At 42.0% G+C, this 18,285-nt stretch overlaps 1 protein-coding gene across 3 annotated transcripts; it reads left to right on the forward strand.

The window, feature by feature from the left end:
* The first annotated feature begins 957 nt into the window (after nucleotides 1–957).
* LOC139340475 (sentrin-specific protease 7) lies at nucleotides 958–17,447 on the forward strand. 3 transcript variants are annotated; one of them, XM_070976315.1, is made up of 23 exons: nucleotides 958–1,139; nucleotides 2,613–2,701; nucleotides 3,423–3,488; nucleotides 3,598–3,713; nucleotides 5,689–5,937; nucleotides 7,190–7,308; nucleotides 7,779–7,897; nucleotides 8,061–8,391; nucleotides 9,479–9,639; nucleotides 10,151–10,261; nucleotides 10,353–10,386; nucleotides 11,595–11,822; nucleotides 12,174–12,652; nucleotides 12,916–13,043; nucleotides 13,166–13,282; nucleotides 13,380–13,496; nucleotides 13,684–13,788; nucleotides 13,877–14,088; nucleotides 14,251–14,297; nucleotides 14,440–14,483; nucleotides 14,610–14,678; nucleotides 14,760–14,910; nucleotides 15,097–17,447. In XM_070976315.1, exons 2-23 carry the CDS (start codon nucleotides 2,648–2,650, stop codon nucleotides 15,232–15,234), a joined length of 3,195 nt encoding a protein of 1,064 aa, XP_070832416.1. In that variant the 5' UTR covers nucleotides 958–1,139; nucleotides 2,613–2,647; the 3' UTR covers nucleotides 15,235–17,447. The 3 variants fall into 3 exon arrangements, with proteins under 3 accessions (XP_070832416.1, XP_070832417.1, XP_070832418.1); XM_070976316.1 differs by having other exon boundaries at nucleotides 13,693–13,788; XM_070976317.1 differs by lacking the exon at nucleotides 3,423–3,488 and having other exon boundaries at nucleotides 965–1,139.
* The last annotated feature ends 838 nt before the right edge of the window (nucleotides 17,448–18,285 follow it).

The raw sequence follows: 18,285 nt of genomic DNA on the forward strand, positions 1-18,285 counted from the left end.
CTCTCTCTCTCTCTCTCTCTCTCTCTCTCTCTCTCTCTCTCTCTCTCTCTCTCTCTCTCTCTCTCTCTCTCTCTCTGTGTGTGTGTGTGTGTGTGTGTGTGTGTGTGTGTGTGTAGCCCTCTAATGGGCTTTGCCAGTGGTTTACCCTTACAAGGCTCCACCTCACCACCTGACCTTGGAGATAGCACCCTTCCTGTAAAGTCCAAGTACATGTATTGCTTGTCTCCCTTTGAAACTCAGCAACACAACCAGGGCCAGCAGGCCTTATAGTTGGAGGGTGAAACACATACTCATAGAACTGGAGTTACATCCATGTAACTGCTATTTCTATTTTGCATGTGCTCTGCCTCCTAATGGGCTTGTTATTGGTTAAGACTGAAGAAGAAAACTGCCCTCCTTTGAGGTCCAGTATTTTTCAGATGAGGCACCTGACAAATTTGGTCTATTCTTCTTCTTATTATTAATAACAATATGATTATATCATTATTATTAACATAGCAGTGACATTAGTAATTAGATGACTGAATAAAGTGAAACTAAATATAGTTATATGTGTTAGAATGTATAATACATATTCTATAATAATATAATAAAAATACAATATAACTAAGTATATACAGTATTTACAGCAAAAAACAGCAAAAAAAAAAAATTGTGTATGTAATTTGTGTATAAAATATTACTTAATATGTAAGAAATATGTAAAACACAAGAGTTTGTAAGGTTGGTGGATTAATTGTTTAAGTGTCTATTGTAAAGTGTGTCCTAGACTATATTATATTCAGAGACATGTAGAGAATTCCACCCCTCATATTTTTAAAGGACACTGCACAAGTAATGATATTACACACTTGATTAAATAGGCGGATTGACTTCTGCTCTTCCCACTCCATCCAATAGTCCCATTCTGCCCGGAACAAATTGTAAACTCTTCGTGCTCCTCCCTCTTTTCCTTGTGCACTTCCGGTGCACGGGATGTTGCTGTGGGATATTGGAGCGTCTGATAAGTAGCTGCAGACTCAAATCCAAGATGTGTACCTATTGCATTTGCAAGGTGCTGGAGGAAACGTTCGCGGGAAAGTAGTTGTCTACATTCTCCTTATATTCCCTGTTAACATCAAGTGAAGCTCTGGCCTAAGGTAAGCTGCAGCTCTCTTACGTTTAGCTAGCATAGTGAACCAGGTAGCGTTGACTTTGCTAGCTCCGGCGGCTAACGCTATCGCTAGCTGATAAGGATTTACTTTCTATTGTGTCCTGACTCTTGGAGAAAAACAACTTTAAAATCAAACGCTGTGTTGCAGGGCTAAGCATGAAAAGAACTGTGATACTGGTGACGTTTTGTAAATAGGTAGCGATACACGTGCTACCTGTACAACATAAACAATAGCTTAAAAAGTGCCATCCACTATTGTATTATTCAATCAATAGTTTCTTGATTTTAGGAAGTATATAGACTTCGGGTTATCACCTTGTTTTTTTTAACCCTCAGCTCTCTGTCCCTTCAAGAAGTGCAGAGAGCAAGTTCAACATATCCAGGATATCTTTTTTTGTTATCTGGCCCTGCTAAGCGTAATAACCGCCATAAACCGAGGTGGTCATCATGGGACGTGAGCGCATTCACATAAAACGGGGGTGTTTGCAACAGATGACCAGTCGTAAACACGGACAAGTCTACTGGCAGCACAGCGCCATGTTTTACACACGAAGGGCAAATATATGCTGAGGGGGAAGTAACCTCATCAACAGCAACTGTTTTTGGTGGATATCAACGGTCACCTGCGCAATTGTTAAACAGTGAGAGGCTACATAACAGGATCTTGGGTTAGAGTGCCATCCGCTTTCATTTTACTGTCAACAATAAAAGAGCAAGCACAAAACACACCACACGATGAATAAGGTTCAAAACAGAAATCTCATAGTATACAGTAATAAGGGGAGTCATGTCATGTAGCACTACCATGTTTCTACAGTAGCACGGAAAGGACAAACCCAGCACTGGCTTTAGAAAGGACCTTTCACATTTACACAGCCACCCTGGGGAAGGGTGAGATGGGGGGTGCTCAGTTGGTTCGCCATCTGCAGCCTCACTGCTAAATGCCACTAAATCCTTTGCACTGGATGTCGAATAGGCTTAGTATCACTGCCCTATCATTCAGCATGAGTACATCTAATTATAATGCATTTTTATGCCTTTACATTAATAGGTTGCTGTGATGTGTTTTTATGGCCTTGTATGTTCTGCTACAACTGTGGCGGTCTGAAATGGACTTGGGGGAAAATAAATATAAAACACATAGTACAGCAAATATATATAAAACATGATTGCATGGCAAGTAGACTTACTTTCATATCTTATAAGTACAACAAGAAGCTGACAAACCAATCTATATATCTTTAAAAAACACCAGGAAAAGCCACAAGGGCTCTGGGCTTTCAGCAAGAGATGTTATGCGTTGGTCTGTTATGTCAAACATAACCTGCTCTGGAGCACTCTGAAAACCCGTGGCTAAAGTTGTCACGATAGTCTTGCTTCATAGTACAGAACTCCATTCATACAGGTTTGACTTGTTTTGACAGAGACGGGCTGTAATTTGTTTGTGTGTTTCTTGCAGTGTTCTTGCCGCACCTTGCTGATTCGCTGACTGTGATGGAGCGAAGAAGAGCCTTAACTATAGCATTTTCTGTTGACAAGGACAACTTGGTATGTAGGACCCATATTTTTGAAATATCTAGTTTTCATGACATACGGCATATTTAAACTTGCAAGCTTTTAGTGCACAGCTTGATTTGCTTCTCATCCAGATGATATTGTAGTGGCGCCTGCTTTATGGCTGCCGCCACAAATTGTGCTAATCACTTGCCGATCCCAAGCTCAGCGCTCTCCGGTATTGTTTAATGCTCTACTCTGTGATTGTGGAGAGCACACTTCCCTGCCGTTAGAAATACGGGATCACAGTGAGGGCAGGACACTTGACAGTCAGCATATTTCTGTGTAAACTATGCTGCAGTTATGCTGCAGTTCCCGTAATGAGATGATACTTGGGCTAAGAATTCTTTTCATTCTGGATTTTTCTCCTGATTATTTTCACAATTACACGGTCTATAGTATTAAAAATGGCTTTTAAAATTTTGTACAACCCAAGCTTATGTCTTCATATTGATTGTCCAAAATCACTGGTTTGCCATCATACAAGACAGAGAGCAAATCCTGCTTAATGCCAGCTAGGAGAAACAGCTGCACCCACGCGCTTGCAACACAAAGAAAAATAATATCAATTTAATTCATTACAGATCAAATTCAAGAGCTTCTCTGATTTGCGCTTGCTGTATTTGCACATCCATGTAAAATTTCCCAAGTTTCTGGCTGTTGCATGCCATTCGTTTTTTCCAAGCATGATAACTAACCAGCTTGTGAATTTTAGATGGAAAGCCCATTCAGAATCCCCATGACATGTCTTTCATCAGAGTGTGGGAAGTTTGAAAGTCAGGTACAGCCATATCTTTGCTCTCTGTCTGACGTCATGAACAAATGTTTTGGTGGTAACATGGCTATTCTGGATTATTTTTGTTTTTCACACTGTTTCCCTCCCTTGACAGGTCTCTTGGACAGAATTTTCAGGTCGCAAACGGAGACATTTGGATTCACCGCATAAAAATGGATCCATGCTGTTTGTTCACAACCATGCAGCCAAAGTCACATCAGAAATGCCCAGGTAAGCAGGTGCAGGGGAGCGAAATGAGAACCAATCATCTGTTTTTTTTTTCTAAAGTTGTTTCTTTAGTCTTAAGATAGCTGTAATCATTTTGACTGTTAATTAGCCTGATGAGGCTGTATTGCTTTGATTTAGTGAATGCTAGCCACCACAATTTGGATGTAACGTTAATGATAGTTGTCAACGTTGTTTCCGTGGAGTCTGCCATTAGCTGGGTTTTAGCCGAGGTTTTCCATAACAACTAAATCATTGGCGGATCATTTCTGACAACATCTGGGATTACATAAAATGCTTTGAACTGCCTTCTGCAACCCACAACATTAATGCGACCACAAACTGTAACCTTTGGACAACTGACAAAATTGTACCTGGATCTGCAATTTTCTCACTTGAATCACTGAAATGCACAGACTGTCCTGAATTGTTACAGAGGATTGCTTTACTCAAGACAAGGATATTCACACTGGAGAAGCCCTCTGAACTCCACAACTCTCTGCCACTGAGTTAGCTCTTCAGAGTACAACTTGACAAGATTTAAATGGACAGCTGTCTCTAAACTACACCGCAACTTTCAATGACTATGAAGTCGTGCTGTGGATGAAATTTCTACCTGCTGGGATCATCTCGGTGCTAAAGCTTAAGATAAATGCAAGGCTGTACTCCTACAGAGGGCAAAATTTATGGATTCAGATCAGCCAGCTTTGACCCAAGACATCTGGCGGACAGCCAAAGGTGGACATAAACACCGACCACAGTGACCCCCCCCCAGGACGACTGGCTTGAACCATTAATAAATCTCATTGAGACAGAAGTGGAAATGACTGGATGACTGGAGAGTGGCCTCCACTCAAGCAGAACTGGAGTCAAAGTACGACTGGACCAGTGGTAAGATGATGCAACCTGATACACAGCAGCCTCTATGCCACAGAGACAAAACATCACAGCCTCAGTGTCAGCGTGTTGACAACCAGCTCACAGATCACTCTCGACTCCTCCCACTCCAACAGGAGGCAACAGCTCTTTCCTGCCGGGGCTGATGAGACTGATGAAGCCAGCGAGGTCACCAAAAGTTTGCCTGTCCGGAACAGGTCAGCGTACCGTCACCAGAGTCAAAGCTAAACACAGAGAAGCAGTTCAGTTTTTATGAACCACATATCCTGCCTCGTCTATGTGGTTCATTGCAGTTTCTTAAAATTTCACAAGATGGGGCACTCGCGCTGAATATTACAGGTCTTATGGTGGTGGATTACAGCAGTGTTTTTTCAGTGCCACTGGCAATATGAAACATTTCTGAAAGGGGGTTTTCATGATTTTTATGCTATGTTGACATTGTTTTATTTGTCCAGCCTGTACTGCACCTGTCATGTGTTATTAGTGTTTGGGAGTATTATTAATGCTTGCACTGTGAATTGCACTGCTGTTTGCCTTGTATAATACTGATGGTGGATAAACTGGTGCTGTATTTTTTTCTTTGCAACAATTCTGTCTGAACTGTCTCACTGAACATTTTCAAAAGAATAAACTTCTAACAGGAAATGAAACCTCCTTTCAAACCTGTGTTTGAGATTTGCATGTTGTTTCTGCCACTTATAGAGAAGCCTGTGTCCAAGTCTGTTGCATGACTCATCACTTCTCCATGTTTCATAAGAAGCGCATCAGTGATTATGAAGTTATGGCCTGTATGGTGTGAATGTCTCTTGTTTGTGTGTACAGTATTAATTTTGCTTCAAGTACTTAAAGCAAACGGTGCTTGTAAGCACCATGACTCAAGGCCTGGCTTATCATGACTGCACACATGGCTTATCTACACCAGTGGACTTGCCTACCCCTCTTTCTTGATCGTCTGGCATATATAAGCGTGGCCTGCAGTGGTAGATGAGCTATAAGTGAGGATACGTTCAGGGGCCACAATGTTGCAAAGAAGACGCTGTTCTGGGAAGGTTGTGAGTAGTTGCTTCTCTTTCTCTTCCTGCAGGAAGAAACCCTGTCTGATCCTGACAGATGTCCTAAAGACAGAACTGGGCAAGGCTCATATGGAGAGGATAAAACAGAGTCAAACCGTGGGAAATCAAGGACCAGTGTTAAGTACTCGGAGGAAGAGCGCTCGGTCCAGAGAGGAACCCTCCATCTGCAGACACACAAGATCCAGTGAGAAAGACGAGGGTAATGATAAAAAAATCCAGACAAGGAACCAGAAGACGACGTCCTCACAACCCCCTCAAAGGTAAGAAGTTAGTGACATTTTAGGAAAATGCACATATTTCCTTTATTGCTGCTAATTGGGGAATATTGACACCACTGTCGTATCCTTTTACGTAAATATGAAGCTGGGTAAAACAGCTGACCTGGCTTTCCATGCAAAAGCTCCCCACAAGCACCTCAGAAGCTCACTAAGCTCACACTTTACGTCTTGTTTGTTGAAAAGTATTTTATGGTTGGTAAAGTGCTAGATTTTCTTGGCTGGGAACAATAACCTTTTGGATTTTTTTAAGCTTTTTTTCGCAGGGCTTGCTAAACAGCCAACGGAGGTGACTGCACCCGGCCAAGAAATGGTCCAACACATAACTCCACTGCTTTTTATTGTCCAACACACACAATAAGCCATTAATGGATGACTTGTCCAACATCAAGCCTGTTTACTTGAGAGGCAGCTGATCACCCAGCATTCAGACAGTTTCTTCAACTTCCTACCTGGGTGTTAAGAACAAGCACGTATTGAGTGCGGCTGATTACCTGAATGACACTATTGACCATTACTGTTACTGTTTTAAACTGAAGACTGATTTTTGAATGTTCATGGTGCTCAGGAAATTTTACAGTCCTCTCTTTGTTAACAGGCTATGGCTTAAAGTCTGTCAGGGTCCCTGGGTGTTAAGGTGCTGCTTTATTCCTGGGGGCTCTCAGCATCTCTGCAATAATAATTACAATATTCATCTCATAGATAGACAGTTGCATAAGAGAAAGGGAGACTCACATCATTAAGTGTCTGAGTGTGAAAAATGAGTCTGAAAACTTGACCCACTTGCATGAAAAGCGTGTCAGATCATTTTATATGGCTTTGTCTCTTTGTCTTGTCAGGAAATAGACTAAACCTTAAAAGTCAGGATGGTGTTGTGGGTTTTCGCGTTGACCTTTGAAGAATGGACAAAAATAGCCACAAAAACAATGTTTTTTATTAGAGTAATTTCTCCTACTTGTTTTTGATTAGTTTAAGGAGAAATGATCTTTTAATGGAGTTTGGCTCGGCAGGCTGCATCCTTGGCTCTGTGTATTTTCCAGGCAGAAAACTTGGTGATTTTATTTGGAATAATCCCACACAGAAAGATTTAAGAACTCCAGATTTGAGTTCACATGTGCTTCTGCATGTTTTTTTTAAAAGTCTTTTAGTCATGGAAATTTGTGTGTAATTTTGTGTAAAATGAGAGTAATGTATGCAGCCTAATCAGAACACGTTGTTAATCCTCTCATGTCTTCAGATCACGACTCAGGAGAAGCTTACAAAACGTTGACGACTCGGCCAAAGAAGAAAAAGATACCGAGGAGGTGATAACAGGCAAGGGTCCAGGAGAGGACTACAAGTTCGCTGAAGTTGTTGGTGTGTAAACATGACGAAATTCAGACACACATGTTGGCTGACGTACGAGCCTGCTCTCCACCTCCATTCTTCTCCACTGATGTCTCTTTTTGTTGAAGCTTAGACTTTATCACTTATACTACGCCTTGAAAAGCATCAGGCTTACATTTTTCTACTTTCCCCTGACCTCACAGCTGTCCTTCAGTGTAAGAGCTCTTCCAGTAGGAAAGGTTTATTAATACTCCTGGCCTTACCTCCTGACTAAGTAAACAGATGCTACACTTTAGTTCTGTAAAATAAAACACAGCTGAAGGGAAAATTTAGCTCTGTTTGCTGAAATAATTCACCCAGCTTTTCCCTCACCAACACATCTCAGTTCACAATTTAACCATTTTCTTTTCTATTTTCTCACAGTAGTCTTCTCAGATTGTCAGGATGTGTATGTTTATGTCCGCATGATGGTTTGATCAGTGTTTGCCTGCTTCCTACAGATTGCGGGTTGTCAGTGAGCTGGGAGTCTGCCAAGGACACACAAGGATGTGATCAGTTCTCCCCAGCTGGCATCACGGACAAGTGGACTGATCCAGAAAAAGAAGCACAGCACAGTTCGGTGAGCGCCGTGCAGGGTGACAGAGGAATGTTCAAAACTCACAGTATCACCAAAGAGTACACTTGATCCACACATAACCCATCCCAACAAAGGCATGTCAGCCTCATGTTCATGTTCTTCTCACACCAACATTGAGGTGATCTGTTCTATGCTGTCTCAACAGAAGAGGAAAAGAAAGGACGTGGTGTCCCAGTGCAATGGAACAGGCAGTCCCAAACGCCACCGTGAGAGTGTGCTTCGCCTCACCGGAGAAGACGGAAGAGATGGAGGACCAGCCCCGATACACATCTGCGTGGAAGAAAGTGGAGAAGACAGAGATTTGGAGAGCCTGGATCGTACCATTGTACAGTTCACTGTGGGAGCAGATGATACAGCTGAAGTTCTGGTCCCAATCATCAGTGCTAATTTGGAGGCTGAACACATGATTGGTACACCCAGCCAAAGTGTATCACCGAACAAGGACAGCACAAGCCAAACCAGCCCCCATGAACCCAGTGAGTACACCAACGCAGGATGAGTGAGCTGCATCCCACTGCTGAAACCCAGACCCAAGTTTAATGACATAGAAAGCAGCTGTGTACTCTGTTGGACTCCATTATCAGCAGAGTTTGAATGATACTGGATTTTTGAGGCCCTTACAGATCCATATTTGAGAGTAAAAAATTCAGATAATACTATATATATAAGTATTTTTAAATGAACATATTGGACAAGATATAAATAATTTTGATGATTCCTTAAATGTGATTATGAAAAATTGTGACTGAACTGCGGGCTTGATAGTCGAAACATAAGGTCTAAGCGCTCGTCTCGTGTCAGTGCTACAAACGCGTCTTTTTGGACAGCATGTATGTCAGTACCAGTATGTCTGTGATAAACTAATTTTTGCCACCACATCAATTGGGCTTCAGTCAGCAGTAAATAGCTTTTGAGTAAGCAAACTTTGCTGTGCATGCAGAGGAAGCCATTGTGCATGGTCATTTATGAGGCTGAAGATTTGTGATGCTGTTGAACTGGACTGCATTATATAGAGAGGTGTTTCTATTATTTTGTCTATCCCATCTGTATCAATGAGCATAGACTAAATAACAGGAACATCTCTCTGTATAATGCAATACAGTTTAACAGATGATCCTCCAGTATGGTCAGAAAGTTGATTTACCAACTCCTCAAGACAGCTTCAAGAAAAGTTGAACATACTAACCTTCATGAAGGTCGAAATTGCTGCAGGACTGTTGTATTAAACCAGCTAGCTGCACGTAATAGACTGGCAGCTGAGTGTATTTTCCTCTTTTTGACCTTGGCCAGTATCTTTTTCAAGTTATTGTGTTATTTTGTCTGGGACCTTTTTGTTTTTGCTGCATGTGAGTTTGCCCTGCGTCTTAGCAGCTCCTGCATTTCCTCTTTTTATCCTACCTGCATTAATAGAATTAATACTGTCCTTGCTCTCTCACAAAGCCTGCTATACCTCCTCCATAATGTAGTGGCAATTAAGGGTGTGTATGTGCTTGGGTTTGAAATAATAATCCCCAAAGTAGAACTGACGCCGTGCCTGATGTGTTCCTCATGCTTGTGTTTCAGTCGTGCTGTCCAGTGACGATGAGGAGAGCTGCGATGCTCCTCAACCCTGCAGCCCAGCGGTCCATGCACTGGTCACTGTGGAAGACACAGTGATACAGAGTCAGTCCCCACAGCAAGATGTGGCCAAACCGAAAGAAGCTTCAGACACAGAGGACATGCAGGTTGGCAGAATGTGTCCCTGTGTAATATTTGACACAAACCTCTTCAAGACAACACTCGCATTTTATACAAGATCAAAGTTGTTCCTGTGTGAGTTCCAGAGAGGCCTGAGCAACATTTTATCATGAGTTCAGTTTAAGAAACAGGAAATCAAGTTGCCAGTTTCCTCTCATGCTGACAAGATATTCTAGAGAGAGATGTTTGATAAGATACTTTTCTAGTACAAAAAGGCCAAACGATGTGTTGCTGCCAACTGTGATGACATTCTTGGTACCACCACTTGATGGTGCCAAAGTAAGGGATTTTCCAATCCTGCACAGAGGGCAAAATGAACATAGTCTCTGTTGTAATATTGGTTTGAACCACACTGCCTGACCTCACAGCTTGCTCTCTTTGCATTATGGGGGTTATTGCTTTGCTGTTGCATATTACTGTTCAGTGTACGTGTCTTATTATGCTGCCCTATCACCATGTTTGCACCACTTTCTCCAAACTGCTGTTTGTGTGTTGCAGGTGGTGCATGCAGTTTCTCTCATCCCCATTAAAGACTACTGCTGCATGGGTGTGGCCTTTTCCACCCTGCACTGTGGAGGTTACCAAGGGAAGTCCAACGGAGACATCATGGTAACCAATATAACCCACAAATACTGCACATCCATGTTGCTGATTGCATCACGTTTAGTAAGTGTAACACACTTTCACTGTCCTTTCACAGATAGCAGATCAAAATATCATCATCCCACTGAAAGGTAATGCTGCAAATCGTTTAACTTTTAACTGTGTTCTTAGAGCGGCTTTGGCCTGTCTGTCACCTTTGGTCTTGGTTGTGTAAAGTCAGACCCAAGAGAAGCCCATCTCATCTTATTTTGGTCATACTGTCTGCACACCATCCACTCTCAGCTTAGTGGTCTATTTCAGATGCAAAAGTGTGTGTGTGTGTGTGTGTGTGTGTGTGTGTGTGTGTGTGTGTGTGTGTGTGTGTGCGTGTGTGCGTGTGTGCGTGTGTGCGCGTGTGCGCGTGTGCGCGTGTGCGCGTGTGCGCGTGTGTGTGTGTGTGCGTGTGTGTGTGTGTGGATTAGACCCTCAAGCCTCTAGTACACTTTAACCTTTGAAAGCTTCTGTGAAATCTCCCCCTCAGGAACTGAGGTGGTTATTCCTTGAGATTTGATTTTTGCTATACGTGTGCAAGAAATGAGTTTGTTCAACAAAATGATTACTTCTGTAAAGCATTTTGGACAAACTGAGCAACGTTCTTGTGTAGATAGATTTTTTAGCAGGTACAAGTTTGTTTCTGATAAACAAATGATGCCTAATCTAACACTGAGTGCCTCATTACTTCAGCCTTGTTCCTAGCCTTCAGACAGTTTCATAAGCATTTACTGGATGTCGTCCGTCAAGCTCTGCAATTCAACTTTTACACAGAAAAATTTGCCTTTTTAGCTCAGCTAGCAGCACGGTGCTATGGATGGCAGTCTGTCTGTGTGTCCGTTCCACCACTTTGGCACAGACCAAAATATCTCGTGAACTTTTGGATGGATGCCATTAAACTTTGTACTTCCCCATGGTCCCCAGAGGATGAATTCAAATGACTTTACATCAAAATTTCAATGTGTCAGGCATTTTGGTTTATGACCACATGCTTTCAAAAGCAATGACTTTCTAATCAGACCCAGCTGTACTTTTTGTTTAATGCTCATTGGCAAATATTAGCATGTCAACAAACTAATTACAATTGTGTGACATGGCAAATATTTCCTGCTTAATGTCAGCATGTTAAGCTTGTCACTGCAGGCGTTTTTGCATGTGGATGTTTAGCTTTTAGCTCAAAGCACTGCTGTGCTTAATTTCCCTAGCATATCTTTGGACTTTAAAACAAGAAGAAATGAGTATGAATCAACAGATCATTGGTATCAACACTACAAGCCTCTAAGCTAACCTGACCTCCTCTTGTCTCCAGACACGAGTCAACAGGTGGAGATGCTGCTCACCTTTGCACGTAAAGAGCTGCGGAGGTACAGTGTTTGGGAGCAGCAGGAACTGGAGGCGCAGGAGCTTCACTTTAAGGGAACCGAGGAGCCCTCTCCTCCTGCTGTCCTTCTGTTTTGTGTGTCAGAAACTGCTGCAGCTGCTGTTCAGCAGGACCTCCTCAAGCTGTGTGTCAAACAAGATGGAACCACACATACTGGTGAGGTCCACACTGTAGACTGTAGTCAATAGCTCAACATTGCTGACATTTCTTAATGTTTTTGGAGCCACGTAGCATTTAGGTTGCATTTACTCTGAATTGATGGACTGTGTTTTTGTGAAAGGCAGTATGTTGATGAAGGACAGAGCTTGGATAGAAAACAAAGCTTCTGTTCACAGTGAAGTCAAAGCACACAGAGTGTTAGTCTTTAAGGGATTCAGACTGGATTTCCACTAAACTGCTGACAGATGTGATTTAAATGTACAAATAGCACAGTTTTTTGTTTCACATTTCTATATAAATGTCGATACTGTTTGATAAATTGGTGTTCTGATTTTATCCTTGTGACAGGCAAGGCGAGCCCCTTCATTCTTCTGACTCTGACAGACCCTTTGGTGGGAATGGAGGGGGCTTTATTGCGTTCCCTCCTGGAAATTGACTGTCTCAACAGCCTTACAGATGAAAAATTCATTGCTCCCCACGAGGCAGACCGACTTGGTGTTTTGGAAGACATCCTCACTCCTGTTCTTTCTCTGGATGATAGCATAGAGCTTATCAGAAGAAGTAGACTGGACTCTCACCTGCTGTCTCTGCTGGGCCTGGAGAGCACTGATCACAGTCTTAACACAGACCACGATGGGACACATTCAGACACAGACAAAAACACCGCACCATTCATCCCCCCGGAAGTGGATTCACAGAAAGAGACAGTACTGGAGCTGGACACTGAGACAGTACTGGAGCCGGAGACTGAGACAGATCAGGAGACAGAGACGCCACTCAAACCAGAGGAGGATCAGAAAGAACAAGATCTCGAACAGCCCTCTGAGGTTAGTTATTCCCAACTTTTTTGGCTTGAATTGTTGCAGTACTTACCTCATTATGGAATGCATGTGTTGAATGTTTGTGATCTGTTTAGCATAACTGTGGGCAGCAGAAAGGTTTGTTCATCATTTCACGACACCGCAGCTTTATTTTGTGTCCCCATGTGGGGGTCCTGACTATGTGATGCATGTGTGACTATGTTGGTCTATGTGATCTGAAATGATCACAATGTAAATTTCACTCCTGTGGAATAAATTGCCTCCCACAGAAGAGAAAGGAGGAAGCTGCTCCTGTATACACACTGTGCCACCGTAGAACCAAAGGATCCTACTCCGTGTCTCTGTGTAAACCAGACTCCAGCTGGACTAAATATAAACATCAGGGCCTGACTCAAAGGCAAGTAACCGGCAACACTGAATTTTTTGTTGGCCTTCATGAAGCAGCTGAGTGCCAGTGTCATAGTCTACCTACATCTGCCTGATCAGGCTCAAATCTTTCTTTGTTCCTCTTCTGCTTAGGTTGATCCAGTTTCCTCCCCCGCCACTGAAAGGAGGAATAACTGTCACAATGGAGGACCTGCAGTGCCTTGACAGTGGACAGTTCCTCAATGACGTTATCATTGATTTTTACCTCAAGTAATTTTAGATTTTTGATTTACTTTGGCTCCTCACTAGTTTGTGGAGAGGAGAACCACTTTTGAATTGATTGCGTTGATGTGTTTTTTTGAACCAGGTACCTCCTCCATAATGCCTCTCCTGCTGTGACTGAGCGCTCCCACATCTTCAGCAGCTTCTTCTACAAGCAGCTGACACGGAGGGACAATGCCAGCGAAGGCAGCGCCAAGGACACGTAAGTATTGCCCAGAAACAATGAAAGAAAAACATCTTTTCCAATGAGTTTGGTATGTGCTGGGTCTTCACTGGTGTGTTGCAGGAAGTAGCCACGGCCTCGCTCCCTGAGCAAAAGCTCTCTTCTTCTTGTGTGTATGCTAGGTCATGTGAAAAAAAAAAACCTCTTCTCTGTTTTTGTTTTGGAGCGCTCTCAGCTGTCAGAGGCAGAAGCGGCACCAACGGGTGAAGACGTGGACACGCCATGTGGACATCTTCAAAAAGGACTTCCTGTTTGTGCCAGTCAATCAGGAGTGAGTTACATACATGAAGTGTATTTTCAGAGGTGTTTTTTTTGTGTTACATTACATTATATATCACAATTCTCTGTTGTCTGTTTAGGGCTCATTGGTATTTAGTTGTCATTTGCTTTCCTGGACTGGATGGGCCAAAATCTGAACCCTGGAGTGGTCCAAACTCACAGATGGGAAAGAGCCACAACGGGACTGGAGAGTTACAGGAACAAGAGTTGGCTCAAGGATCTAAAAGCCCACACGATAATACAGAGAAACCACCTACATTAAACCACAGTGACACCATGGACACAGAGACAGGTATGTTTGACTAAATGAGAGATGCCTCCTTCGTCAGGATCAAAGAACAGCATGCAGTGGCTGTCCATTACATCACCATTACTATCTGATATTTCAAACACTTGATTTATTTATGTTGTCATCACAAAGCTTCAAAGTAACGGTTGATTTGACGTGTTTTAGAAAAAACTCAAGAAGAATCCACCCAAGACCCAAAACCTGGTCCAATGGTAAGTAAAGCATTCTTCACTGTGCTTATTTGGAATAACAATATTTTTCTTTTTCTCTCACAGACACATTTTTTGAGATGCTTGTCTTAATTTACTTACTTACCTAATCTGCCCATCCTGATTTTTTTTTCTTTGTTTGTAGAGCTGCACAGAGCAGACCTACCAGAAGAAAACAATAAGCAAGAGGTGAGTATGCGATTGGACAGATGGTCTGCTTGTAGTTGCATGCAGACGATGGTGTACATGTGAAAAAAATGTATGCCTACTGTGGATTTAACCAGTGGATGACAGACGTGCCTCTCCGCTCTGCAGGCCGTGCATTCTTGTCATGGATTCCCTCAAACGTTCTCTTCATGAGCGAGTCTTCAAACTCTTACGGGAGTAAGTATGACTCTCCGTCTGTGTGTTGCTGCTCGTGTGCATTTCTAAATGTATGTAAGATAATGCGTGTTTGCCCTTCAGCTACTTGGAATCAGAATGGGAGGTCCGTCGCGGTTCATCGAGGGACTTTGGTCCTGATCACATGCAAAGCTCACACTGCCATGTTCCCCTTCAAGACAACAGCAGCGACTGTGGCCTCTACCTGCTGCAGTACGTTGAGAGTTTTTTGAAGGTAAAGAACTTATCAGTGTCTCTTTTTCTAGTGGTCACAAAGTCTGACTTATTTTAAAAATGGCCTCTGTAACATTGGATCAGCAACAGCTTTGAATTGTCACAGTTAGATTAAAACTGGCATATTTAAAAGGTTTTAAAGGCTTGTACACAGTAACGGGAAATTGCTTCCTGCTTCTGCTCTCAGGACCCTGTGGTGCACTTTGACCTCCCTCTACATCTAGTGCGTTGGTTTCCACGGCAGCAGGTTCGGAGGAAACGAGACGAAATCAGAGATCTGGTACTGCATCTTTACCGACGTCAAAACCTGGATAATAACCGATAGACACATGTAGCAGCTCTGCTGTTCAGTGCATCACGTTCCTGTAGCTGTTTCACTGTATATCAATGCTCATACTGAGTGACGGACTCTTCAGTGTGAATATTTCCATTATTTAGAAGCCGTTACTGTTTTAACTTGAAAAAAAATGTAACCCTTTGATAATCTGTGGGTCCTGCAAGTGAACATGAAGGCAGAAAATAAACAGGTAGTAGCCAACCAGAAGGGGTTTTAAAGCAGATTATATCGAGACAAAGAAAAGTTTGTATGTCCCATGACTTTTTACTGATTGTTTTAATGCTGAAAGATATTTTTTAAAAGCAGTTATTTGTATTTAATTTTTTATGCAGAAGTCAAACAAGTCAAATTGCGTAACAGTGATGTAAAGCCTAGTTAATACAGCAAATTGTAGTTGGATTTACTTTCTTTGCTGACATTTGTCAGACATTTCATGTCACGTGTGACTTCATATTTCACTCATGGACTTTCTAATCTAACTGTTTGGATTCTGCACGCTTTACATAAATACGCATTTGCTGGATGAACTGAGTTCTGCTGATTTTCAAGCAGAGTATGAAAGACATTCTAGTTTTTTTTTTTTCAGAATTTCATTATAAATTTACCTCAGTTGTAACTCGGAGCGAGACAGGTGTGTAGGAGAGGGACAAATGGATGAAAAGCTGCAAACAAAGTCTGGCACACTGTCTAACTTATAATAATACATTTATTTACTACGTTTTGGTGTTACAACATCATCAGGCAAATGGTTTGTGACAATGAGAGGCATCTTAATAGGGGGTGGCTCTAAGTCTGCAACCAGTCACATAAATGCCAAACAACAGTTTACTGTATGACAGTCTCCAGTATCATATGTTGAGCTAGAAAATGAAATGCTCTGTATGTAGTACCAATCATAAATGTACCCCCAAATGCTTACATTAAATGGGTAGATTACTATGAAATGAATGCTTAAATCCGAAAAAAAACAACAACATCAATAATACATTTACTTAGATCCCTCCCCAAGACAATATATAGATATATAAATACAATAGATGTAATGGGCTCCAAAAATTCACGCAGCATCAATACATATGTATACGACTGGACACACTCAATAGGTCACACAGGTAAATTAACCTGATAATATATGTACATATTCATACTTATTAGGACTGTCTGGAGCGTAACCTTTAGTAAAAGAGACCCAAAGACAACAACCTACAGAAAATGTACAGAAAGGTGCAACAGATCACAGGAAAACATTGAGAAGTAACTCATCATTCGGTCCCATCTGATGTTTGAAGAGTGTGAATCCAGTAGGCCTCATGCTGTGTCAGAAGGTTGTCATGATCAGCACCTTTTGATGGTAGGGTGAACTGTTGAAGAGCACATGCGTACAGAAGATATGTCATCATTGAAATGCATAGCGATGTGATAATGCCCATCATTTCTATGTATTGTGCCTTTCAGCTTGAGGATGCACATGTAATGGTGCTGTTGATGGGAAGTGTTACCTGCATGAGGATGGGAGAAATGATTGGTTTTCATGAAGAACACAAGGAATGATGTTCATTTTATAATAATCCACCCATTTAATGTAAGCATTCTGGGAGTACACTTATTGTTAGGAGACAGGAAATTGTTGCTTGGTATCTATGCCTGCACATGGAGAATGTGATTGGTTGCAGACCAACAGCCACTTCCAATTGAAGATGGCCTCTCATTGCCACAAACCATTTGCCTGATGAAGGTTTAGCACTGAAAGTGTGCTGGATTTTGCCCGCAATTTGATCGAATGATAAGTTGTTGAAGCCTCAGGAACTGGAATCCCAACATGAGTCAGCACATCCATCTTTTGGCCCTTGTTGGATTCATGGAACGAAGAAATGAACTCTTTCAGTCACTCAGTGCCTCAGTTATCCTTTTAGCCTCCCAGTGCCAGTTAGGAGACATGCTAGTGTCTTAAGATAATAATAAGCAAGACGACTCACTCACCTCATCTTTACCATTTATCATGCACGCTGTCTATCACTACCTTCTCAGCAAACATCAGTCTTAATAGTCTTGTAGTTTCCCCCCTTCTGGTTCAGATGTTTATGTTTCCTGTAACTCCTAATGACATCCTCAGTGACATATTTTTTTAGACATTGTGTTGGATGATTATACAGAAGCTGATTCCAAAATATCTTTGGTTTCATTTGTATATTAAAACTTGCAGAACAAATCACCCTTGTTATTATGTTTTTTTTTTTTTTTTTCAAACCATTTGGAACCACAAACATCGATAGCTGCATTAAACGAGCCCAGTAGATTTTCTGTGACGTATTTTATGACAAATACCAACTGGACAGTATATTGGGTGTTGTCCTGACTCGTGACCTCTTGTCCCAACTGCTTTTCAGAACAAGATGAGGATTAGAGGCTGGTAACTGAAACGGAGACTGAATGTCTGTGTTGTAAATCAGATGATTTATTCCCTTTTAGAAGTTTTCTTTGGCTCCTGTTCTGCAAACCCTTTTTTTCTGTTACTGTTAATAATTCTTTTTTTTTTTTTTTTGACCAGAGGAGCCAGCTTTGCTCTTCTTGGGCCAAAAGGCTTGATTTGGAAATGCCTTCACAGCACATTACAATGCTTTCCAGTGTAATCTGTTCAGGGGTTACATGGTCGGCTTAGGTGTATTTACTGTCTCAGTCTGTCGGATCCCCTCACAGGCTGACTGGGTAATCCCCTCACATTTTGTATGGCAGCCATTCGGCATACACAGCATCTACTCTCAGTTGCCAGTTTATTAGTTTGTTTTAAACATAGCAAGCCCTGTCCACTGTCTGCAGGCAGTATTGATTAGACTCGGTATTTAAAACTGTACAATAAGAAGCAGGTGAGTGCTTATCATAGCATCAGTGGAACCACACAATGCACACATACAGGAAGTCAATGGTAAGAGTAACACCGCTGCCCTCTAGCCCTACTTGGCTCCCCTGCTAACTGTCCATGATCTCAAGGTTCAGGATCAAGCACTCTTTGGAGCTTACACAGTTATTGTTCAGCCAACT

Source organism: Chaetodon trifascialis, chromosome 12 (genome assembly GCF_039877785.1).
Source record: "Chaetodon trifascialis isolate fChaTrf1 chromosome 12, fChaTrf1.hap1, whole genome shotgun sequence".
NCBI classification, from domain to species: domain Eukaryota; kingdom Metazoa; phylum Chordata; class Actinopteri; order Chaetodontiformes; family Chaetodontidae; genus Chaetodon; species Chaetodon trifascialis.

Excerpts from the sequence above, each read along its gene's own strand:
- LOC139340475 (XM_070976315.1), top strand. The coding sequence starts at position 2,648 with ATGGAGCGAAGAAGAGCCTTAACTATAGCATTTTCTGTTGACAAGGAC. Across the intron at positions 5,938-7,189 it reads TCCTCACAACCCCCTCAAAG|ATCACGACTCAGGAGAAGCT; the intron begins GTAAGAAGTTAG and ends TCATGTCTTCAG. Across the intron at positions 13,283-13,379 it reads ATCATTGATTTTTACCTCAA|GTACCTCCTCCATAATGCCT; the intron begins GTAATTTTAGAT and ends TTTTTGAACCAG.